The sequence below is a fragment of the Chaetodon trifascialis genome, chromosome 19 (assembly GCF_039877785.1).
Source record: "Chaetodon trifascialis isolate fChaTrf1 chromosome 19, fChaTrf1.hap1, whole genome shotgun sequence".
NCBI lineage: Eukaryota > Metazoa > Chordata > Actinopteri > Chaetodontiformes > Chaetodontidae > Chaetodon > Chaetodon trifascialis.
Genome location: NC_092074.1, coordinates 21,797,570 through 21,817,122, shown reverse-complemented (window position 1 = coordinate 21,817,122; position 19,553 = coordinate 21,797,570). Strand labels below are relative to the sequence as shown.

At 45.0% G+C, this 19,553-nt stretch overlaps 3 protein-coding genes across 3 annotated transcripts; 2 read left to right on the top strand and 1 right to left on the bottom strand.

Moving 5' to 3' along the window:
- Positions 1-150: 150 nt before the first annotated feature.
- Positions 151-7,832, top strand: cebpz (CCAAT enhancer binding protein zeta). Its single transcript, XM_070987860.1, has 17 exons — positions 151-366; positions 845-2,352; positions 2,466-2,697; positions 2,794-2,953; positions 3,227-3,315; positions 3,461-3,514; positions 3,591-3,693; positions 3,763-3,822; positions 3,954-4,020; positions 4,303-4,412; positions 4,616-4,676; positions 5,424-5,608; positions 5,724-5,756; positions 5,862-5,957; positions 6,044-6,117; positions 6,493-6,574; positions 7,681-7,832. Exons 1-17 carry the CDS (start codon positions 178-180, stop codon positions 7,830-7,832), a joined length of 3,255 nt encoding a protein of 1,084 aa, XP_070843961.1. The 5' UTR covers positions 151-177.
- On the bottom strand, positions 7,814-9,620 carry LOC139347958 (protein CEBPZOS-like). Its single transcript, XM_070987862.1, has 4 exons — positions 9,489-9,620; positions 8,411-8,519; positions 8,284-8,328; positions 7,814-7,952 (listed from the first exon to the last, which is right to left on the bottom strand). Exons 2-4 carry the CDS (start codon positions 8,517-8,519, stop codon positions 7,870-7,872), a joined length of 237 nt encoding a protein of 78 aa, XP_070843963.1. The 5' UTR covers positions 9,489-9,620; the 3' UTR covers positions 7,814-7,869.
- A 3,847-nt stretch (positions 9,621-13,467) lies between these two features.
- On the top strand, positions 13,468-17,014 carry LOC139347764 (hepatocyte nuclear factor 3-beta-like). Its single transcript, XM_070987531.1, has 2 exons — positions 13,468-13,735; positions 15,774-17,014. Exons 1-2 carry the CDS (start codon positions 13,661-13,663, stop codon positions 16,923-16,925), a joined length of 1,227 nt encoding a protein of 408 aa, XP_070843632.1. The 5' UTR covers positions 13,468-13,660; the 3' UTR covers positions 16,926-17,014.
- Positions 17,015-19,553: the final 2,539 nt, after the last annotated feature.

The following is a 19,553-nucleotide window of genomic DNA, read 5'->3' as shown; positions in this document are numbered from 1 at the left end:
TCGCCAGAATACGAATTTATTACTCACTATATACATTAAAACATGAACTAACTTTTTTTTTTTAATTTCAAAAATGCAACGTATGAATTAATCAATATTTCGGTTTTTCAACAACTGGAGGGCGGACGTGACGTCACCTTCTACATCCGGGTCACGTCTCCTCACGCTGTAGCAAGCATGGCAGCGAAAAACAAGCACCGCAAAAGAGCTAAAGCGACCAACAATGTGACATTTCAGCCTGAAGAAAACGACACGGAGGCTGAAAACAGCGGCGAGGAGGAAGACGGAGCCGATGAAGGTGAAGGCAGAGCGAAGCAAGACGACGAGTTCAGCCTGGAGGAGGTTTTACGGCTGGGAGGGACGCAGGTGAGTTTCCCAGATCAAACCTCAGCAGGTTTCTTCTCAGTACACATGAACGTGATTTTTATGTCTAAAAACCAAAAACCTGCTTATACACATGTTGTAATTTGTGGAGCAGAATGCGGTTTATTTGTACTTTTAGAGGCTGACACGAGTCAAACCAGAGGAAGCGTTAGTGTAAACCATCAGTGAGACATTAAAGTTTAATCAAAGGAAACATTAACTGGTTTGTTTAACTGATGTTTTTGTTTTCACTCAATGAAATCGCAACATAAGCGATACAACTAACGACAACATACATCGATTAGTCAGCTTATAATAGATCAATATTTTATCTGTAAAATGTCAAACAGTGAAAAATGTCCAACACAAGTTCCAAGTTTAATTTCTAATAGTAGAAAAAAAATGTAAAACTTCTTGTTGTTTGATGGTGTGTATTGTCGTGTTGTTGTTGATGTTTTCTTCTTCTCTGGTTTCTCTGCAGGCCGACTACATCCTGCTTGCTGGTCTGGACGACTCCAACGAGCTCGTGGACGGAGGAAAGAAGGGAGCGATCGACGACCTGGAGGAAGGTGAGCTGGAGAAATTCATCACCAAACTGGGCATCAGGGGGTTCTCCGGTCAGCAGGTCATCACCGACGAGCGCGAGGACGACTCTGCAGATGCTGACGAGAAGGGAGGTAAGAAGGCCAAAGCCAAGAAAGCTTCAGCCGAGGAAGAAGCTTCCAGCTCCCAGCAGAAGGTTAACAACCACCAGGCGGCGGAGGACAAACAGAAGGTGAAGAAGACAAAAAACGTCAAGGCAGCCGGCGAGAAAAAGGCCAAACAGAGCGCGAACGTGTTTGAGTTTCAGCAGAGACAGGTGCTGCTGATCAAACCTGGAGGGAAGTGGTTCGACCTGGAATACGCCGCCGAGGGCTCGTCCAGCCCGCAGGATCCCTCGCTGGTGGCCCAGTACAAGACGCTCGCCCAGCGGCTGTTTGAGGCCGACGTGGCGCTCTATAAGAGCAAGAAGAACCTGCAGAAAGGAGCCAACTCCAACTGGATGAAGACGGTCGTCTCCTCCGGCGTGCTGGCGGACAGGATGGCGGCCATGACGGTTCTGATTCAGGACGCCCCGGTGCACACGCTGGAGCACGTGGAGAACCTGGTGTCCATGGTGAAGAAGAAGGGCAGCCGGCGGATGGGTCTGATGGCTCTGGACACGCTGCGAGAGCTGCTGCTGTCCGACCTGCTGCCGGAGCACAGGAAGCTCCGCCCCTTCGCCCAGCACCCGTTCGACCAGCTGGAGGAGAAGGCCAGCGGCAACCGCGACGCCCGCGACCGCCGCCTCGTCCTCTGGTACTTTGAGCACCAGCTGAAGCACCACGTGGCCGAGTTCGTGGCGGCTCTGGACACGGTGGCTCACGACACGGTGGCGGCCACCAAGGCGAAGGCGCTCGCCACTGCCCACGAGCTGCTGTGCAACCGCCCGGAGCAGGAGAGGGCGCTGCTCATACAGGTCATCAACAAGCTGGGAGACCCCGAGTACAAGACGGCGTCCAAAGCGTCGTACCTGCTGGAGACGCTGCTGAAAAAGCACCCCAACATGAAGGCGGTGGTGTGCTGCGAGGTGGAGCGGCTCATGTTCCGGCCCAACATCAGCCCGAAGGCGCAGTACTACGCCGTGTGCTTCCTCAGCCAGGTGATGCTGAGCCACGACGAGGCCGAGCTCGCCGCCAAACTCATCACCATCTACTTCTCCTTCTTCCGCGCCTGCGTGAAGAAGAAGGACATCGAGTCGAAGATGCTGAGCGTGCTGCTGTCGGGCGTGAACAGGGCGTATCCCTACGCCGGCGCCGGGGACGAGAAGGTGAAGGAGCAGCTGGACACGCTGTTCAGAGTGGTTCACCTGGTGAAGTTCAACACGGCCGTGCAGGCGCTCATGCTGCTGTTCCAGGTGATGGACTCCCAGCAGACCGTCTCCGACCGATACTACGTGGCTCTGTACAAGTAAGACCGCCTCACCTGTCAGAACACCTGGCAGCTCTTACAGACAGGTCACTGCAGAGTTCACCAAACAGTTGACTCAGGATGACGTCTGCTCTTCTTCTTCTTTGGTGCAGGAAGCTGCTGGACCCCGGGCTGTCGTCGTCCTCCAGGCAGAGCATGTTCCTCAACCTGCTGTATAAATCTCTGAAGGCCGACGTGGTGCCGCGGCGGGTCAAAGCCTTCGTGAAGCGGCTGCTGCAGGTCAGCGTGGAGCAGAGCGCCGCCTTCGCCTGCGGGGCGCTCTTCCTCGTGTCGGAGGTCATGAAGGCCAAACCGGGCCTGAAGATGCTGCTGCAGGAGGACGGGGTGAGAAGGCCGCGTGGCAGCATTGGAGCTCATTTTCAGAAGAATAGTTTTAAACGTTAGTTCGTGCTTCATGTTTTTATCTGTGTGTTCATTCAGGGCGGCGAGGAAGAGGAGGAGGAGTTCAAAGACCTCGCCGAGGAGGACGCTGATGAAGAGGAGCGCTTTGTGGACGCAGACAAACTGGAGGAGGGAGCGAGCGCAGCCGCGGAGGAGGCGAAGCCCGCGGCATCATGGGTACATCACCAGAACCTGGAAGGTCTGTGAGCTGAGAGTCGTGATCTTTGTGTTTCTGTTTGCTCAGAAAAAACGATTTTAGAAAGACGACGGCTGTTTTTTAACTGAGAAGAGGCAGAAAACATCTTTAAAAGTCGTGTTTCTGCTGTGCTTTGGCTGAAAACGTTAAAATCAGCTTCAGCTTTTGTCTGAAGGTCGCTGACGAGTTCTTTCACTCTTCATTCAAACTGATGGAAACCTCCATCATGAAGCTCCACGTCGGTCCTCTGAAACTCTGACTCTTGTTCCTCTTCAGGAGGGAAACACCTGCAGAAATACGACCCGCTGCACAGAAACCCGTCGTTCTGCGGCGCCGACCACGCGACCCTGTGGGAGCTGCAGAGGGTGAGAAACACCAGACGAGCTTTAATATTAACACGTACAGATTTATCATCATCCTCTGAGGTCTCAAACAGTCGAGCTTGTTGGACCTGAGCAGACGTCAAACCTTCTAAACTGACTCGTGTCTCCTGGACGTTTGTCTCTGCAGCTCGCCCGACACTTCCACCCGTCCGTGTCGCTGTTCGCAAAGACGCTCCTGCAGGTAAAACGACAAAGACAAAGATCTCCCTCCTCCTCCTCCTCTTCCTCCTCTAAACATGCCGTGTGTTATTCCACAGGGGGGGTCCATCCAGTACTCAGGAGACCCCCTGCAGGACTTCACCCTCATCCGATTCCTGGACCGATTCGTCTTCAGGAACCCCAAACAGCTGAAGGGAGAAGGTGAGGAAGGCACGAAGCACAGAAAAATGAAGAAAGAAAAGCAAAAAATCTAAATCTGCTTTTTCTCAGACAACAGAGACGCCGCAGCGCTGAAGCCCAAACAGAGGCTCCCCGTCAGCGTGTTAGCAGGTGAGCTTCAGCGTCTCTATCATCATCATCATCATCATCATCATCATCATCATCATCATCATCATCATCATCATCATCATCATCTGCAGCTTTGGTTTTTGATCCGTGAACTCTTCTTCTGTCCCCGTCAGTGAACTCTGAGGAGTTTCTGTCCAAAGAGGAGAGTCAGATCGGCGTGGACGAAGTCTTCTTCTATCGGTGAGTTTGACTCTTTTCTGTCTCAAACACGAACAAACAGCGCGTCTGAAGGAAGAAGAAGAAACGAGTGTTTTAATGCAGCGTGACTTTGTTACTGTGGAAGTGTTCAAAAGGCTAAAAAGGTCTTTTTGAGTCTCTGCAGAAAAGGATCAATCACAGATAATCAGCACTTCTTCATCAAAGCTCGTGTGTTTTGGCCCAGAGGCTTTTAAACTTCCTGTCGTTCTGTTTTCAGGCTGTTTGTGACGTTTTTTTTATTATTATTCTCTCGACTCTCTGCAGCTTCTTCAAGAAGCGGCAGCAGGAGAAGAAGCTTCGTCGTCCACGAGGAGGCGACGACGACGACCAGAGCGTGGAGGACGTGGACGACGACGAGTTCGAGGAGCTTCTTGGTGAGTCGAGACGTCGACATCCGTTCGTTCACGTTAGCTGAGTGTTAAAACTTTAAAGTCTGACGATAAAATGAGAACTTTTTAAATAAATGTGATTAAAAGCAGGATTTTGTTCTGCTTTAAGATGAAAGGGACTGAATGATAAACCTTTTGTAAATAATCCAGTTTACTGTAACTAAGCCTCGTTTCTGTTTTCGTTTCAGACTCCTGTGAAGGAGACTCGTACTTCACGGAGATGGCAGGCGACGATCTGGACTTTGCAGGGTGAGCAGACGCTGTCTCAGCACTTTTTCCTGCATTCATCGAACACTGTGCTCAACACTGGACTGACAGCTTCTCTGCTGTTTGACTGTGTGTGTGTGTGTGTGTGTGTGTGTGTGTGTGTGTGTGTGTGTGTGTGTGTGTGTGTGTGTGTGTGTGTGTGTGTGGAAATGTTGATTTCATGGCTAACTGCATCCATGCTAACCTGCTAAGAAGCTAACATGCTAAAGATTAGAAACCAGCCATGCTCACAGTGCGACGTGCTAACACGCTTTAGATCTTTAGATGCTAACATGTTTAATATCAGCATGTAGCATCAGGGAGTTGTTAGCATGTGTGCTAACTAATAAGGCAACAACTTTACATTATATACATTATTATTAGCAGCTAACAACTCTTCAGGTGAAAATTGTGCAGACATTAATTATGACTCCTGCAGACTCAGGTGGTCCTCTGACTCGTCCTTTAGCGCCACCATCAGGCCAAAACCTGATACCTGTAGAACTAATGTCTTTCCCATCAGCCTCAGCTGCAGTCTGTTCAGTGCTAATTAGCTCATGTTAGCATGATAACTGTCTAAAGTAAGAAGGTAAACATGTTACCTGTGAGCATCAGCATGTTAGCATGCAGATGTTAGCATGTAGCTCAAAGCAGCGCTGTGCGAGGAGCTCGTTTCCAGACGTCTCTGTCTTCATTCTGCCGCCTTTCACTCCGATGTGTCGTCTCCTCTTTTCCCTTCGTGTCCATCAGTAACGTGAAGAGTAAGAAAGGTAAGAAGAAGGCGGACGACTCCGACTCCGACGACTCAGACATGGACGACCTGGACGACGAGGAGGTGTCTCTGGGCAGCATGGACGAGGAAGACTTTGGAGACGAGCTGGAGGAGGAAGGAGGGATGTTCATGGATGCTGATGGAGATGAAGATGACGATGAAGGTAGAGAACCATGTTCCTTCTTCTCCTTCTTTGCTGTGATGCTCCTCTGATTGGTTTACTCCACGAAACGTCTTCCTGTTTCACGTTTCTTTGCTTTTCTTCTGTCTCCTCTCAGGTCCAGAGCTGGAGGACGACGATGCATTCAATGGTGAGTAAGAGTTCAGTAAAAAGGAGCTTTTTCTTTCATGTCTGTCCACAAACAGTCACACTTTCCTGCTTTAGGCCATGAAATAAAACTTGTTTTTCTCTGCAGACTCGGACGATGAGACAGAAGTTCCAGATATAACTCCTCGCACAGCAAAGAGGAAACGGAAATCCTCCGAGGAGCTCGACTTCTCTGCAGCTTCAGGTCAGACTGTGACCTTCATTAGAATGTATTGATCTTCAGTCTCATTGGTTGGGTGGCTGTTGTACTGATCGCTGCTCCTTTCACAGGCTCCAAACAGGGGAAGAAGACGAAGAAGAAGAAAGGGAAGACAGATGGAGCCATGTTTGCTTCAGCTGAAGAGGTGAGACGACTTCTTTAAGCCTCTCGAAACATGTTTTTGGCCCAGACCATGACATTTTACACCCAAAAGGTCAAAGGTCAGCTTCTCTGTGACATCATAATTTGCTCAGTTGCTGAGTTGGTGACTCTAATCTTGGGCATCCTCCTTCAAACTGCTCATTGTTCAGATCCTCTGTTCTGCAGGTTGAACGTGTGTGAAGCTGCAGCGTCCATATTTAGACATCGTAGTCCACCACGAGCTGATTGGTTGAGCTGATATTGATCCTCAGATGATTGCTGATGCACCATGTGATGCGATGAAAGTTGGCGTTTCTGCCTCGGTACATGAACAGCTTGTTGGATCTGATGTTTTATTGAATGTGTTTGCCGTTTCCAGTTCGGCTCCATGTTGGACGAGAACGCCGGCGCCAAGTTTGACAACATCGGGCTGAACGCCATGGCCAACACGGACAAAGCAGGTGAGCGATCACAGCCTCTAACATGTGACGCCGACACACAGCAGCACGACTGATGAACAAAACAAACCAAAGGAACAAAGAAACAGAATCAAAAACAACCTTTGGTTCAGTTTAACTGGCGCCTCTCACGTCCATTTCCTGTATGAAAGTTTTATTCTGAAGTGTCACAGTAGAGGTGAGTGCTGATTGGTCTGATTTACACTCACACACACACTGAATAAATCTCCTGATGAGCATCATGCTAGAAGTAAAAGACGAAGAAGAGATGAAGCCAGAAATCAACAGGACGTTTTTATTCACTTTGCTGGATACCAGCAGCTTTAATGTCGTCTCCACAGAGAAAGTCAACAACAGTCAGCAGCAAACAGACTCCCTGTCATCAGTAAACGCTGCTCAGCCAGCGTCTCTCATACGTCTGTCTGCTGAGATTATTGACCACAACAGTTTTACTCTGGTCTTTTTGACAATAATCAGCCCCTTATAGACTGAGATGATTTGTCTTTCAAAGGTCCAGTGGAGGATTTGAGGTGATGTGTTTTCATGTGTTTCACGCGTCTGTGAAGGCTCTCGTTCATCCAGGTCAGGCTACTTCTAAGTGCTTCCAAAGGCAGCTGGACTCGTTTGTGGTTCTAGAAGACGTCTCACCTCTCGTCCAAAAGGCTTCTTCAGTTCTAACTGACTGGTTGGGACTCTCAGGCGCTTGTCCTCTCGCAGGATCATATTCTTAATTATCACACCTATATAACACCTATAGCACCAGCTACACCTCGACTCATGGGACTCTGATGAGTCGCATGATGCCGGGTGGAGCTGTGATCCTGCGAGAGGACAAACGCCTGAGACTCCCAACCAGTCAGTCAGAACTGAAGAAGCCTTTTGGACGAGAGGCGAGACGTCTTCTAGAACCACAAACAAGTCCAGCTGCCTTTGGAAGCACTTAGAAGTACCCTGACCTGGATGAACGAGAGCCTTCACAGACGCGTGAAACACACTGGTGGATATTAAACGCGCCTGCAGTCGTCTTCCTCGTTGCTGACGAGAAGAAAAACATTCAGTCTCGCCGACCTCATCGTTTGAATCCCGTCACTTCCTGTCTGTCCCTGCAGGCCTGAAGCAGCTGAAGTGGGAGTCTCAGCGCGATGACTGGATCCAAGACCGCGACGTGAAGACGCTGCGCCGCAAGAAGGCGATGTTCAACAAGAGGAAGTCGTTCAGCCGGGCGAGGGCGGGGGGCGGCGGGTTCAGGAAGAGGAAGTAGCTGCTGCCGTCTGTCTGTGGACTCTTAGCTCGCGGCCTCAGTCCTGCTTGGCCGACCAGGCTTCGTGGTCTCGCTCCCGAATGCCATAGACCCCTGCCCACTCATTGGACTGGTAGTAAACTGGGAGGAAGCAGAAGCGGAAACTGGTTTTCAGATCCAGTCAGCCGATGGAGGACACACAGGCTGTTTGACTTTTGTCTCATTAATGAGACGTAACGTCATCTGAGGAGGTTTTTTTTGTAAAATGAAAAACAGATTTTCTTGTATGTAATCTTTTAAGTCTGTACAGAGTTCATATTCATGCTGCACCTCTGTGTCCAACAAGACGTTCACAGGAACTCTTCCTGTTTTCAGTTCTGATCAATTAAACGTCTCTGACCTTTCATCTGACTCATTTTAATGTGAATATTTCTGTGTTTTAATTACAAAGAGAACAGAAAGGTGCACTCACCTTCTAGCACTGCTGGAAACCTCCTGTTCATGGTGCTCCTGAAATCTGCAGGTGAGGGGGAATAAAACGGGAAGTTTTAGACGTCACACACGCAGATTTAAAGCCGACAGGTGATTCTCTGCCGTACCTTGGCTGTTGTTCATCCTGTGAAAGAGGCCGTACGCCCCGAACACGCCCAGCAGCTCCACGACGATCACCCCTTTCATCAGTTTGTGGGCCAGAGATTTGGAAGACATCTGAGGAGAGATCAGCACAGACACACACAACTTTACTGACACCAACTAGGAGGACAACTGCTCAGTGTAACACACACGATACACACAAAGTTGTTCATTTTCAGTCCAAGTCAACGTGGACACACAGACAAAGCTGAAGACCAGTCAGGAAGTCAAGTCTGACCAAACCTGAATCTATGACTGTTCATGCTGTATGGGATGGATGGTAGAGAGTCATGTCAGCACACATCCCTTGAATCTGGGTTTAATTACACTGACTCTGGCTGATGTGAGGCGTCTGATATGTTGACTTGAACTCTGTTAACAAATCAAAGTCCTGATCCAGGGTCTGCACACCAGGAGCAAAACCAGGACCAACGAGTGATCAGCATCTGCAGCGCTCCACTTACAACCAGCCATGAGTCTGAGGGTCCACCTGAAGGTCTTATGTTTACCTCCACTAACACAACCAGTGAGCGTCACCCCCCCCCCCATGCCTTATTGGCTGAACCTGTGGGCACGTGTTCACTGAAAAGACTTGTTTTGTGTCAGCATGCAACATTATTTGAGGTATTTCTTAATTCTATGTAATCTCATTTTCTTGTCATTCCTTTCTCCTTTGCCTTTGTCACGTTATGATCTCTTGTCCATACGTAAACATTAATTAATCACCTTATAACTTTAATTAATTTTACTATGATTATTTTAAGTCCTGACTCTCCGGTCAGGCTAACAGGAAGCACAACATGAACGTTTCACCTTTCTGAAACGGTCCTGAGTTCACTGTCCATCAGATCCATGAACGTGCATTCACACAGTGACTCTGACGTTACTGAAAAACAGTCAAAATAACATAAATGCCATTTTGAGGCAGGACACGGTAAACATTACCTGCTAACTGGTTAGCAAACAGTTTTAGCCTCGTGAATAAACCGGGAACCTGAATGTTTACCCTCCTGCTGAAGTCCTCACACTCTTAAATAAACTTACCTGCAAACTCGTGTGAAGAAAACAGCTGAAGAAATCTAAATTCAATCAGAAAGAGTCGTTTAAAGGACGCCGAAGCTCCTCTGTCCTTGTGTCAGACGACAGGTGTTGTAAAGGCAGAGCTAATGCACTACCACTTCCGGAGTACGGAAGCTCAGTTGGTACAAAGTACCTACAAACAGTAGCGACTTAACTTGAGGGTCTGATGCTGCTGCACTGCCGGTACGACCACTACTACTACAAAGAAAATTACTACTATTAGAATTACTACTACTACTACTACTACTACTACTACTACTACTACTACGAAGAAGAAGAAGAAGAAGAAGAAGAAGAAGAAGAAGAAGAAGAAGAAGAAGAAGAAGAAGAAGAAGAAGAAATGAGAAATTTAATTTTCAGAAAATTATATTCATTGTTATTAGTATTTTTATTTCCAGCGGCTGAGTATTACAACTGAAAGACTTTTGTCAAATTCATAATCATATTATTATTACAGGTTACACGTTCAGGTAATTAATCTTTAACACTAAATAAAAATGGCATTTTGTCAAATGAAGGCTCACTGCGGTTTTTCTTCCTTTTGGAGGATTATTTAGTCTCATTCTCTGTGAAAATAAGGTCTTATTAACAATGCTTTATTTATTACTTAGTTCTTCGTTTTATTTCACTAAAAACAAAATGACGTAATTGATTTAATTCAGCTGTAGTTGCACGAGCTCACCAGCAGGTGTCAGCGTGGTCACAAACCTGAAATGACTCAGATTTGCAGGTAAAGACGCAGCGAGGAGAATAATCTGTCATCTTTTCAGTGCAAAACATTCAAATAATTCAGAAAACATGCACATGAAACACAGATTCATGATCAGACTCTTCTGATTCTTGGGTTTTCTGAGAGGACACACCAGTTTGTGGGTTTGGGGGAATCTAATTTCCTTCATGTAGACTCAGTGATCCCTCAGGTGAGTGAGCGCCTGCTGCAGGTCACGTGGACGGTCTCACAGCTGCAGGTCTCTGCTGGTCTCTCGGGACTCTCAGCAGACCGACAGCTGCACAAGTCTAAACTCTGAGACAACATTTGTTCACCTGAGTCACAAACACGTCAGTTTACAGCTGCAGGATGAAGTTTGTCGACAGAGAAGAAAGAAATAATCTGTTTTTTAAAGATAAATAAAATGTTTCCCAACACAAACACACAACAGTCCTACAAAATAAAAGAACACTGTAAAATTATTATAACTGTTGGTTTTGAAGGTTTATTTGACACATTAAATACTACATTACCCATGAGCCTCTGCAGCCAAGAGAGAAAGCAACGGAAGCTAACGCTAGCAGTCATCATCCTTTTAGATTACAGTTTAGACATTTGATGGTTTCAGGATCTCAGACATGCAAATTTGTCGTGACGAGCATCAGTTATTGATTTCTGATGTCTGAGCAATCAATCAGGAAAATGATCAGCAGATTGATCGAATGGTTGAATAACACTTCAGATCTGATGAGCAGCAGATTAAACACAGAAGATATTTCAGGAGTCTCTCAGTGACAACATTTTGGTCATGTCGACATTGGTCGACATCGCTGACAGAGGTGGGACGCAACTAAGTACATCTACTCAAGCACTACAGTTTTGAGGTATTTGTACAAGTATTTCCATTTGATGCATCTACTACTCCACTACATCTGAGGCAAATATTGTACCTTTTACTCCAACACATTTGCCTGACAGATTTAGTTACTTTTTCACATTACAATTGTTCCTGTGCAGTGAAAACCACGTATCTCCAGATATATTTACTGTGATAAACTGAAGGTTGAATTGTTCCTTCAGAGAAAACTCTCCTCCTTCTTCAGCTAAACAAACTCTTTAAAAAGCCTCGTCACAAAGTTGAAAACAGCCTGTTTCTGAGCTCTTCAAACTTTTCAGAGATACGTGGTTCCCATATGCTGATCTTACAGAATGTGATGCATTGCTGTAGATGAAAGCAGCCGACAGGATATAAAGGAGTTCAATGAGCTCAACTTTAAACATCCACAGCAGTAAAACGCAGCAAACACATGAATGCAGCAGGAACATGAATCCACAAACAGCAGATAGAAAAACACTGACGGGAACATTTTACTGCTACATGAAGACTTCAGTACATTTAGCTGATAATACTTACATACTCAAGATTTTGAATACAGTGAAGTATTTTGTGTGGTATTAGTACTTGATGAGTCGTGATTCTTCCCTTTAATACCAACATTTGGTTCGTGGTTCTAACGTTTACCTCTTCTAATGTATATCTAACAGTCATGGCTGCTACTGCGAAGTACTGCTGCAGTGAAGTTTTACCACAAATACTTTGTGCACCGCTGAGCTGAGATGTGTGTACATTTCAGATTGTGCAGACTAAAGCGCGTACAGGTTAAGTGCAGATTAAACTATCAAGATTCAACATGTTGAACTTTAGAGGTGTTGGTGTGCCGGCGTACTTTATGCTAAGCTAGGTTAGCAACATCCTGACTACTGTGACGTGGACGGATATTAAAGCACAGATTGTCCTCATAATCACTTCAGATGCATGTGTTCAGTTATTGGTTCAGTGTTTGTGTGAGACTCGTGGATGAGGAGAGGGGGGCAAGGAGACCACTTGCACAGGGTCCAGGTCGATGTTTCAGCCAGGACCACAAAGGAGAAAAATATTTGGGCTTGTTTGACGTCCTCACGGGGAGGAGAAGCTGTGTGTGCAGAGAGCATGGTGGTCCGGCGGCCCTTGTTCCTTCACCTCGGCCGTGTGTGCCGTCTGTCCGGTCGCCTTTTCACATTCATCGCCAGGTAAATACACTTGGTCAGACCACAAACAGTAAACCCTGCAGCTGAAGAGGAGGAGGAGGAGGAGGAGGAAGATGCTGGGCAGCCTCCAGTCTAAAGAGCAGAATAAATCACTGAACAAAAGCCACGTCCAAACTGTGGGATCTTCACGAGTGTTAGTTCACTCAGAGAGCAGCTATGACACAGAAACACAGAGGTTAGTCAGAGACGGGAGCATCAGATAGACCAGAATGCACTGCAGCACAAACAGACACTTCTGGGAAAAGCCATGAGGACAGACAGGAAGGTTAAAGGGCCAGAAAAGTTAAATCAATCCAAAAATTAAAGGAACAATAATCTTAATCTCATGAGACGATTGAAAGCCCCAAAATCAGACTGTTTTCAAAAATGAACTTTAAAGCACCTCAAAGTATTTATACAGCCTGTAATTACATTTAATAGCTTTCACTGGTGTTACGGCAGCAGGGGAAGAAGTACTGAAGTACCATGAGTAATTCCACAGTGTAGAAATATTCATTATGCAGAATAATTGTATTTCAAATGACTGGAATTTGATTATGGATGAATTAATGTGTTCATTACTTCAATGTTGCAGCTGCTAAATGTGGAACTGAGTTTATTTCATGAACCGCCTGCCTGTCAACTTCCCTCTGGGCATCAATAAAGTCTGATAATATCGCCGATTATTCAAGAATTAACAGATAATAAAACATCATCATCACTCAGCTGCTCTTTTCGTTCTTCCAGCGTTTACATTACATTTATCCCACAGCTTTAGTTACTTTTTATGATGTTTGGACGCAAAATAAATGAAGTTATTCAACATGATGTTTCTTTCTAGACAAAACCATCAACAGTTCATTCAAGTGTCGATTAATCAATGAGCTGATTGACAGAAAAGCTCTAATAACTGAGAATAGTAGAACACAGGGGACATTTTACTGCACTGAGTACTTTTAATACTTTTTAAAAATACATTTTCATGAGTATACTTCAGTGACATTTTCAATGCAGGTAACAGAGTACTTTTACAGTGTTGTATTGGTACTTTTACTTGAGTCAAGGATCTGAATATCTCCTCCTCCGCTGCTCGTGCGGAGGTGTTGACAGAATATTCAAATCAGAACGTGAGCTCGAGGAGGGATGGAGGGAGACAGCTGATTGGATACTGACTCGAGCAGCAGCTCGAGCGCAGGTGCCGGAGCCGCTCAGTGAGCAGGAGGCGTCCCCGGTCACGGTCGCCGCTCAGGTATGAGTCAGACCCCGTCCTAGACAGCCAGGAGACCCCGGAGCGTTCGCGGCCGCCGCAGAGGACAGGTGCGTGGAGCTGTTTGGACGCGCGTGTGTTGCAGCGCGCACGATGCTGAGCGCCGTTAAAATGGAAGGACACGAACATCCGGACTGGAGCACCGGCGGCTACTACGGAGAGACCGAGGTCCGTGCACTTCACACCGGCTGGATCCGAAAGGACCGACCGGCACACGATCAGTCCTGAGAGGACATGAAGCCTCTGAGCGCAGAGAGGAAGCACCGACAGCTGAATTCACTTTAAAATAATGTTTCTGTCAGAGACTGATTTTACTGACGTCTCACTCATTTTCACACATTTTAACATTTTACACACAAATACGCTTCAACCTGTTTTTACAGTTAAAATCGTTGTCATGTTTATTTTATTGGCATAACTCGCAGATTTATTTATTTGTTATCACTTCGATCAACTTTTATCTTAAAATTTTAAAATGAGAGTTTAGTCTGAATAGCAATGATGCTGTAAAACCTCCACAATTAACAAAAAATCCAACCTCATATTTTTAAATTACAGTTTTCATCTAAATTTTATTTAAATGTAAAAATGGCTATTTTAAATGGTTGTATGGTTTATTGTTCTTGAGAAATTTCTTCTAATTTCCAGACTGACACTGAATCAGGTGATATCAGAAAACTGAGAATTTTTTTTTTCCAGAAAAAAATAAACTAAAGGGAAATTTCTCACATATTTTGTGAGGATGACTGAACATATATGACGTTAAGTGACTGTAAACTATAAATAAACTATAATGTCTAAACTACAGCGGGTGTTAAATCCCATAAAACATATTTGATTATCACTGCAGTGAAGAGCAAAGACAGAAAATCAGACAGAAAATGATCAATGCTGAGCATCTGTCCTTCATATTATTATTATTATTATTATTATTATTATTATTATTATTATTATTATTATTATTATTATTATTATTATTTTATTGGTGATCATAAACAACAAAATAAATAATGAAATAACTTCCATTCAGGGTCGTACATGCTTAGGTCATGTCTGTGTTTTATTTAGTTATTTATTTATTTTTATCTCATCTGAGACCTTTTGTTTGATTTTTAGGCTGATTCCAGTATTTTTCCACTTTTTCACCCCACAGCTAATGAACAGCATTAAGACCATCATACTGAAACATGTATTCTACATTAGACGTCCATCCGGGGAAGTTTCCTGGATGGAAATATGATTAAATAAGATTTTAGTTAGTGTCTTTATGAGAGTCTCAGCAAACAGGAGGCGGTTCGGAGGACTTGGGCTCATGTTTCACAGATCCTGGTTCAGTCAGATGCTTCACTCTGTGTTACTGTGGTCTCATCGTTGGTTTATTACTTAATATGAAATAAATATCTGAGAGAGGCGAGGGAGCAGATGAGTTAAGGAGTTTATACAGCAGCAAACAGGTGTGAGGCAACACAAGGCGACCTTAAATACCAAAGCTTATATACTGTCCTCAGTTTACTCTGTGACCTGTAGGCTGCTATGAGCTTTGGCTGCTGTGGAGACGATCGGGCTGATCCTTAAGAAAAGGAAATTCACCAAAACCTGTTTCTTATTGATGAGAGCAACATATTTGTTATTAAAGGAGGAAGAACATGTTTAATTATGAAGGGATGTGGAACAGATTGATGTTACATCATATATACACACGTGTGTATAATGTTATAGATGTAAAAACACAAAGCGTGTCCACAGTGATTGGTCGATTATTTAATCATCAGAAAATGAATGGTCAGATATTTCCAACTGATTGATGAACATGTTTAAAACGAAAAATATCAAACATCCAGCTTCTGAAAGGTGATGATTCGTTTTCTTTGTCTGATATGAACTGAATGTTTTTGTGCCTCCTGTGGCTTTGGGGAAACTGTGAAGATCATTTTTTTCGACCACAACCAATCCAACAATCGACAAATCAAAAGACTGATCAGTCATGGAAATAATCGATACCTGCAGCCATAGTGAAACTTCACCTTAAAGAGCACAAAAAGGAAATGTTGTTGTTTAGTCTGACTCTCAGGTGTCTGTATTGTTTGTTTGTGTACCTTCATGTTGACGTGTATCCTCTGACTTTGCTGTTTTATTTAAATAAAATAAATCCTATTTTCTGTAAATATCATAAAACCATTTAACTGGGTGTCTCTGTGTGTTTCAGTGTTACACCGCAGCGGGCAGCATGAACTCCATGAGCGGCTACATGAGCGCGCCTGGCATGACTGGCACAGGTCACATGAACGCGCAATATGTCAACCCGGTCGGGGTCAACCACTCCTCGATGCACGTCGGGGTGTCGCAGAGCACCGGGTCGGTGGTACAGACCGGCACCGGGATAACGGGCCTGGGCGCCGCGCTGCCGCCGAGCATGAGCCCCATCAGCGCGCCGCAGTACGGGAACATGCCGGTGATGAGCCCGGTGTACGGTCAGGCCTGCGGCATCAGATCCAGGGAGCCCAAACCGTACCGGCGGAGCTACACGCACGCCAAGCCGCCGTACTCGTACATCTCCCTGATCACCATGGCGATCCAGCAGTCCACCAGCAAGATGCTGACGCTAAACGAGATCTACCAGTGGATCATGGACCTGTTCCCGTTTTACCGGCAGAACCAGCAGCGGTGGCAGAACTCCATCCGACACTCGCTCTCCTTTAACGACTGCTTCATCAAGGTGCCCCGCTTACCGGACAAGCCGGGGAAAGGCTCCTTCTGGGCCCTCCACCCGGACTCGGGGAACATGTTTGAGAACGGCTGCTACCTCCGGCGCCAGAAGCGCTTCAAGTGCGGGAAGAGGGCCGGCACAGGTGGCAGCGAGGCGGCGGGGAAGCCGGGCTCGGAGGGCGGCTCGGTCACCACCACCGCCAGCAGCAGCAGCGACTCCGACTCCCCGCACTCCTCCTCCTCTCCCCCTCCGTCCTCGGACGGAAAAGCAGCCGGGGTCGACCTGAAACCGCAGGCCCCCAGCCCCGTGCGCGTGCCCTCCCCGCTCGCGCACACCCAGCACCTGTTCTCCCATCACCACCATCCTCATCATCATCACCACCACCCGCTGCTGCTGCACGAGGCCGCACACCTGAAAGCGGACCCCTACCACCCCCAGCACCACCACTACTCCTTCAACCACCCGTTCTCCATCAACAACCTCATGTCCGAGCCGCAGCACCACAAACTGGAGCCGGTGGTGCAGTACGGAGGCTACGGCTGCCCGGTGTCCGGAGCGCTGGTGGCGGCCAAAACCGGCCTGGATCCCGCTCACAGCGACACCGGCTACTACCGCGGCGTGTACACCAGGCCCATCATGAACTCCTCCTGAAACCCGCAGACTTTTTAGAGTACAAACATTTCTAAATGTGAGAAAAAGGCCCGTGAAGTGTTTTCTGGAGGGGCTGGAGGATTTACAAATGTTTTCCACAGTTCATCATTTGCCATTTGTGTTTGTATATGTGCAACAGATAAAAGTCTTTATATGAAAAACCTCTTTTTATGTTCGTTTCTTTGTCCTGAAGCTTATCTTAATGTGAGATCAAGTCTTCCTTTCAAAGTTCAGCATTAGCACTAAATGGTGTGATTATCAGCTGCAGACGCATGAAAGCATCAGCAGATAAGAGCCAGAACAATGACACAGTGACAAGGTGAGCAGCACATTAACAGCAGACAGAGGTGACGTTTCACAGCAGATACCAGCCGTCACAGGCGTTTATCAGCAGAGGAATGTTAGAGTTTACTTTGCAGCACTTAAAGCACCAGCTGAGATCAGCACAAACCCACTGAAATGGTTCAAATTGGTCAAAGTGTGAGACTGATCACACACCAAATGAATGTTAAACAGAAAACGCATCAGGAAAGTGACAAAAAGGACACGTCCGGAAGCCAATTTCTGCATAATGTTCTTTTTATACATATTTTTAGTATTTTTTCCAAATCTAAACCTAATGATAGCATGAATATATAGTGCTGCATGTAGCACAAACAATAAAATAAACTCAAGTGAAAACTAAAAACAGTAGCACATCAGTCAGTTATGATGAAGGCCTGCACATAAAGTCAGTTTTAAAAGGAGAAATGCCAAAACCTCTTTGACTCCAGGCCCCAAATTAGAAATACTTGCTCGTCAGGCTGCGATGATTATTTTAATTTTTGGTTAATTTGGCATCATTTTTCCCCCATTGATTGTTTCATATATGCAATTATATAAAAAAAATCACAGATCCCAGAGCCCAGTGTGACGTCTGCAGGCGCTTGCAGCCCAAAACCAACATTTCTTAAGTTTACAAATGATAGAAAAAAAAGAAAAGCATCAAATCGTCACTTTGGAGACGATGGGACTGAAGAGTGTTGGAGAAATCAATCTTTAAGAGAGTTCCTGGTTTCTGGTGACCAACAGATTAATGGACTCATTGTTTCAGCTCTTCTTGCTATAAACTTCTACCAATCCTTCATGTTTCATAGCGCCACCATCAGGTCAAAACATTATCTATCAACCACTTTGACTCAGCTGCAGTTTATCATTGGTTAGCTTCTCTCATGCTAGCGCGCTAAACTAAGACGGTGAACATCTGCTAAACAGCAGCATGTTAGCGTTGTTACTGTGAGCATGTTAGCCTGTGACGTTAGCATTTAGCTCAAAGCTCAACCGAGCTTTAAGTGCAGCCTCACAGAGCATCACTTCAGTCTTCTTCAATTTATTATAAGGCGTCATTTGTGGAGGACATGCAGTAAGTCAGAGGAATAAAGTTAACAAAGACAAAATACAAAAAACTGGACAACCCCCCCCCCCCAAAAAAATGTTCATCTTGTTAAGCGAAGCTTCAAAATGTTGAACCAAACACTTGAAATCAGATTTTATTCTAATTTTATTTTATTCTGATCAGATTTTATTGAGTGATTAACTGTTCAAACAAAACAAACTCAGTTAATCTTTGGAATTTTAATAGTTTAACTGAAAAATTCTTAAAATGTTAATGTTAAAAATATAAACCACATGACAGGATTGTGGTGTTTGAGCTCAACTTCTTCAGATGTTATCAGCACATATTTTTATTTTGAATGATTATTTACCATTTTTTCATACATGCATCCAAATGCTGATTGTTATATTTGATCATTTGATCCACGCAGACCTGTCTTTAATAATAATAATAATAATAATAATAATAATAATGATAATAATAATAATAATGAAATTGTTTGCACCTTGTTGTTAATGTTGCCACAAATTACTTGTTATTAACGTGTTACTGGATTAAAATTCAGAATAAACAGATATTTACAAAAATCAATGAAGCTGATGAGGCCAAACATTAAATCTTTGTGCTGTTTTCAGTTGAGTTTATGTCAAAAAAGATTAGCATATTATCACAGTCTGCGCCCCGACCGTTTGGGTATCACAGTGACATGTTACAAATAATAACAGGAAAATCTAAGATATATAAAATGATAAAACATTATCAGGGTCCATTTTTCTGCCTATTGACAGACTTTTAATTTTGATTCTTGAATGCAGTTAAATCTTGACCTGGAGTTACGGGTGAGGCTTCCCCTCAGTGAGCTAATGGCTCTTAATTAATGAAATCCACTTAGACTGAGGTGATATATCCTCAAATCCTCAAGTTAATTAACTCTGTCTATGATGGTTATTGTCACATTTCCACTCTGTGTGTGTGTGTGTGTGTGTGTGTGTGTGTGTGTGTAGCACAGTGAGCTAAAACAGGTATAACCGGCCGGCTGTTGTGTCCTTATTGTGTGACTCATGTCCGGTCTTGAGCTTTTAGCTTGAAATATGTCACTTTTGATAGTAATGTAAAATAAGATGATGTTATTATTAGTAGTATTTTAGTATTTTCAGCATCATTTGTGTTTTATCTGCTTGGTCCTCCGTCCTGTGGGGAAATAAAAGAAATCTATGATATTCTTATAATATTAATATAGTTTGTCGTCTGTG

Coding starts and splice junctions, on each gene's coding strand:
- cebpz (XM_070987860.1), top strand. CDS start 178: ATGGCAGCGAAAAACAAGCACCGCAAAAGAGCTAAAGCGACCAACAAT. Junction 4,413..4,615: donor CGAGTTCGAGGAGCTTCTTG/GTGAGTCGAGAC, acceptor TTTTCGTTTCAG/ACTCCTGTGAAGGAGACTCG. Junction 5,757..5,861: donor GGACGACGATGCATTCAATG/GTGAGTAAGAGT, acceptor TTTTCTCTGCAG/ACTCGGACGATGAGACAGAA.
- LOC139347764 (XM_070987531.1), top strand. CDS start 13,661: ATGCTGAGCGCCGTTAAAATGGAAGGACACGAACATCCGGACTGGAGC. Junction 13,736..15,773: donor GCTACTACGGAGAGACCGAG/GTCCGTGCACTT, acceptor TGTGTGTTTCAG/TGTTACACCGCAGCGGGCAG.
- LOC139347958 (XM_070987862.1), bottom strand. CDS start 8,519: ATGTCTTCCAAATCTCTGGCCCACAAACTGATGAAAGGGGTGATCGTC. Junction 8,329..8,410: donor CAGGATGAACAACAGCCAAG/GTACGGCAGAGA, acceptor CCTCACCTGCAG/ATTTCAGGAGCACCATGAAC. Junction 7,953..8,283: donor GTTTCCAGCAGTGCTAGAAG/GTGAGTGCACCT, acceptor GCTTCCTCCCAG/TTTACTACCAGTCCAATGAG.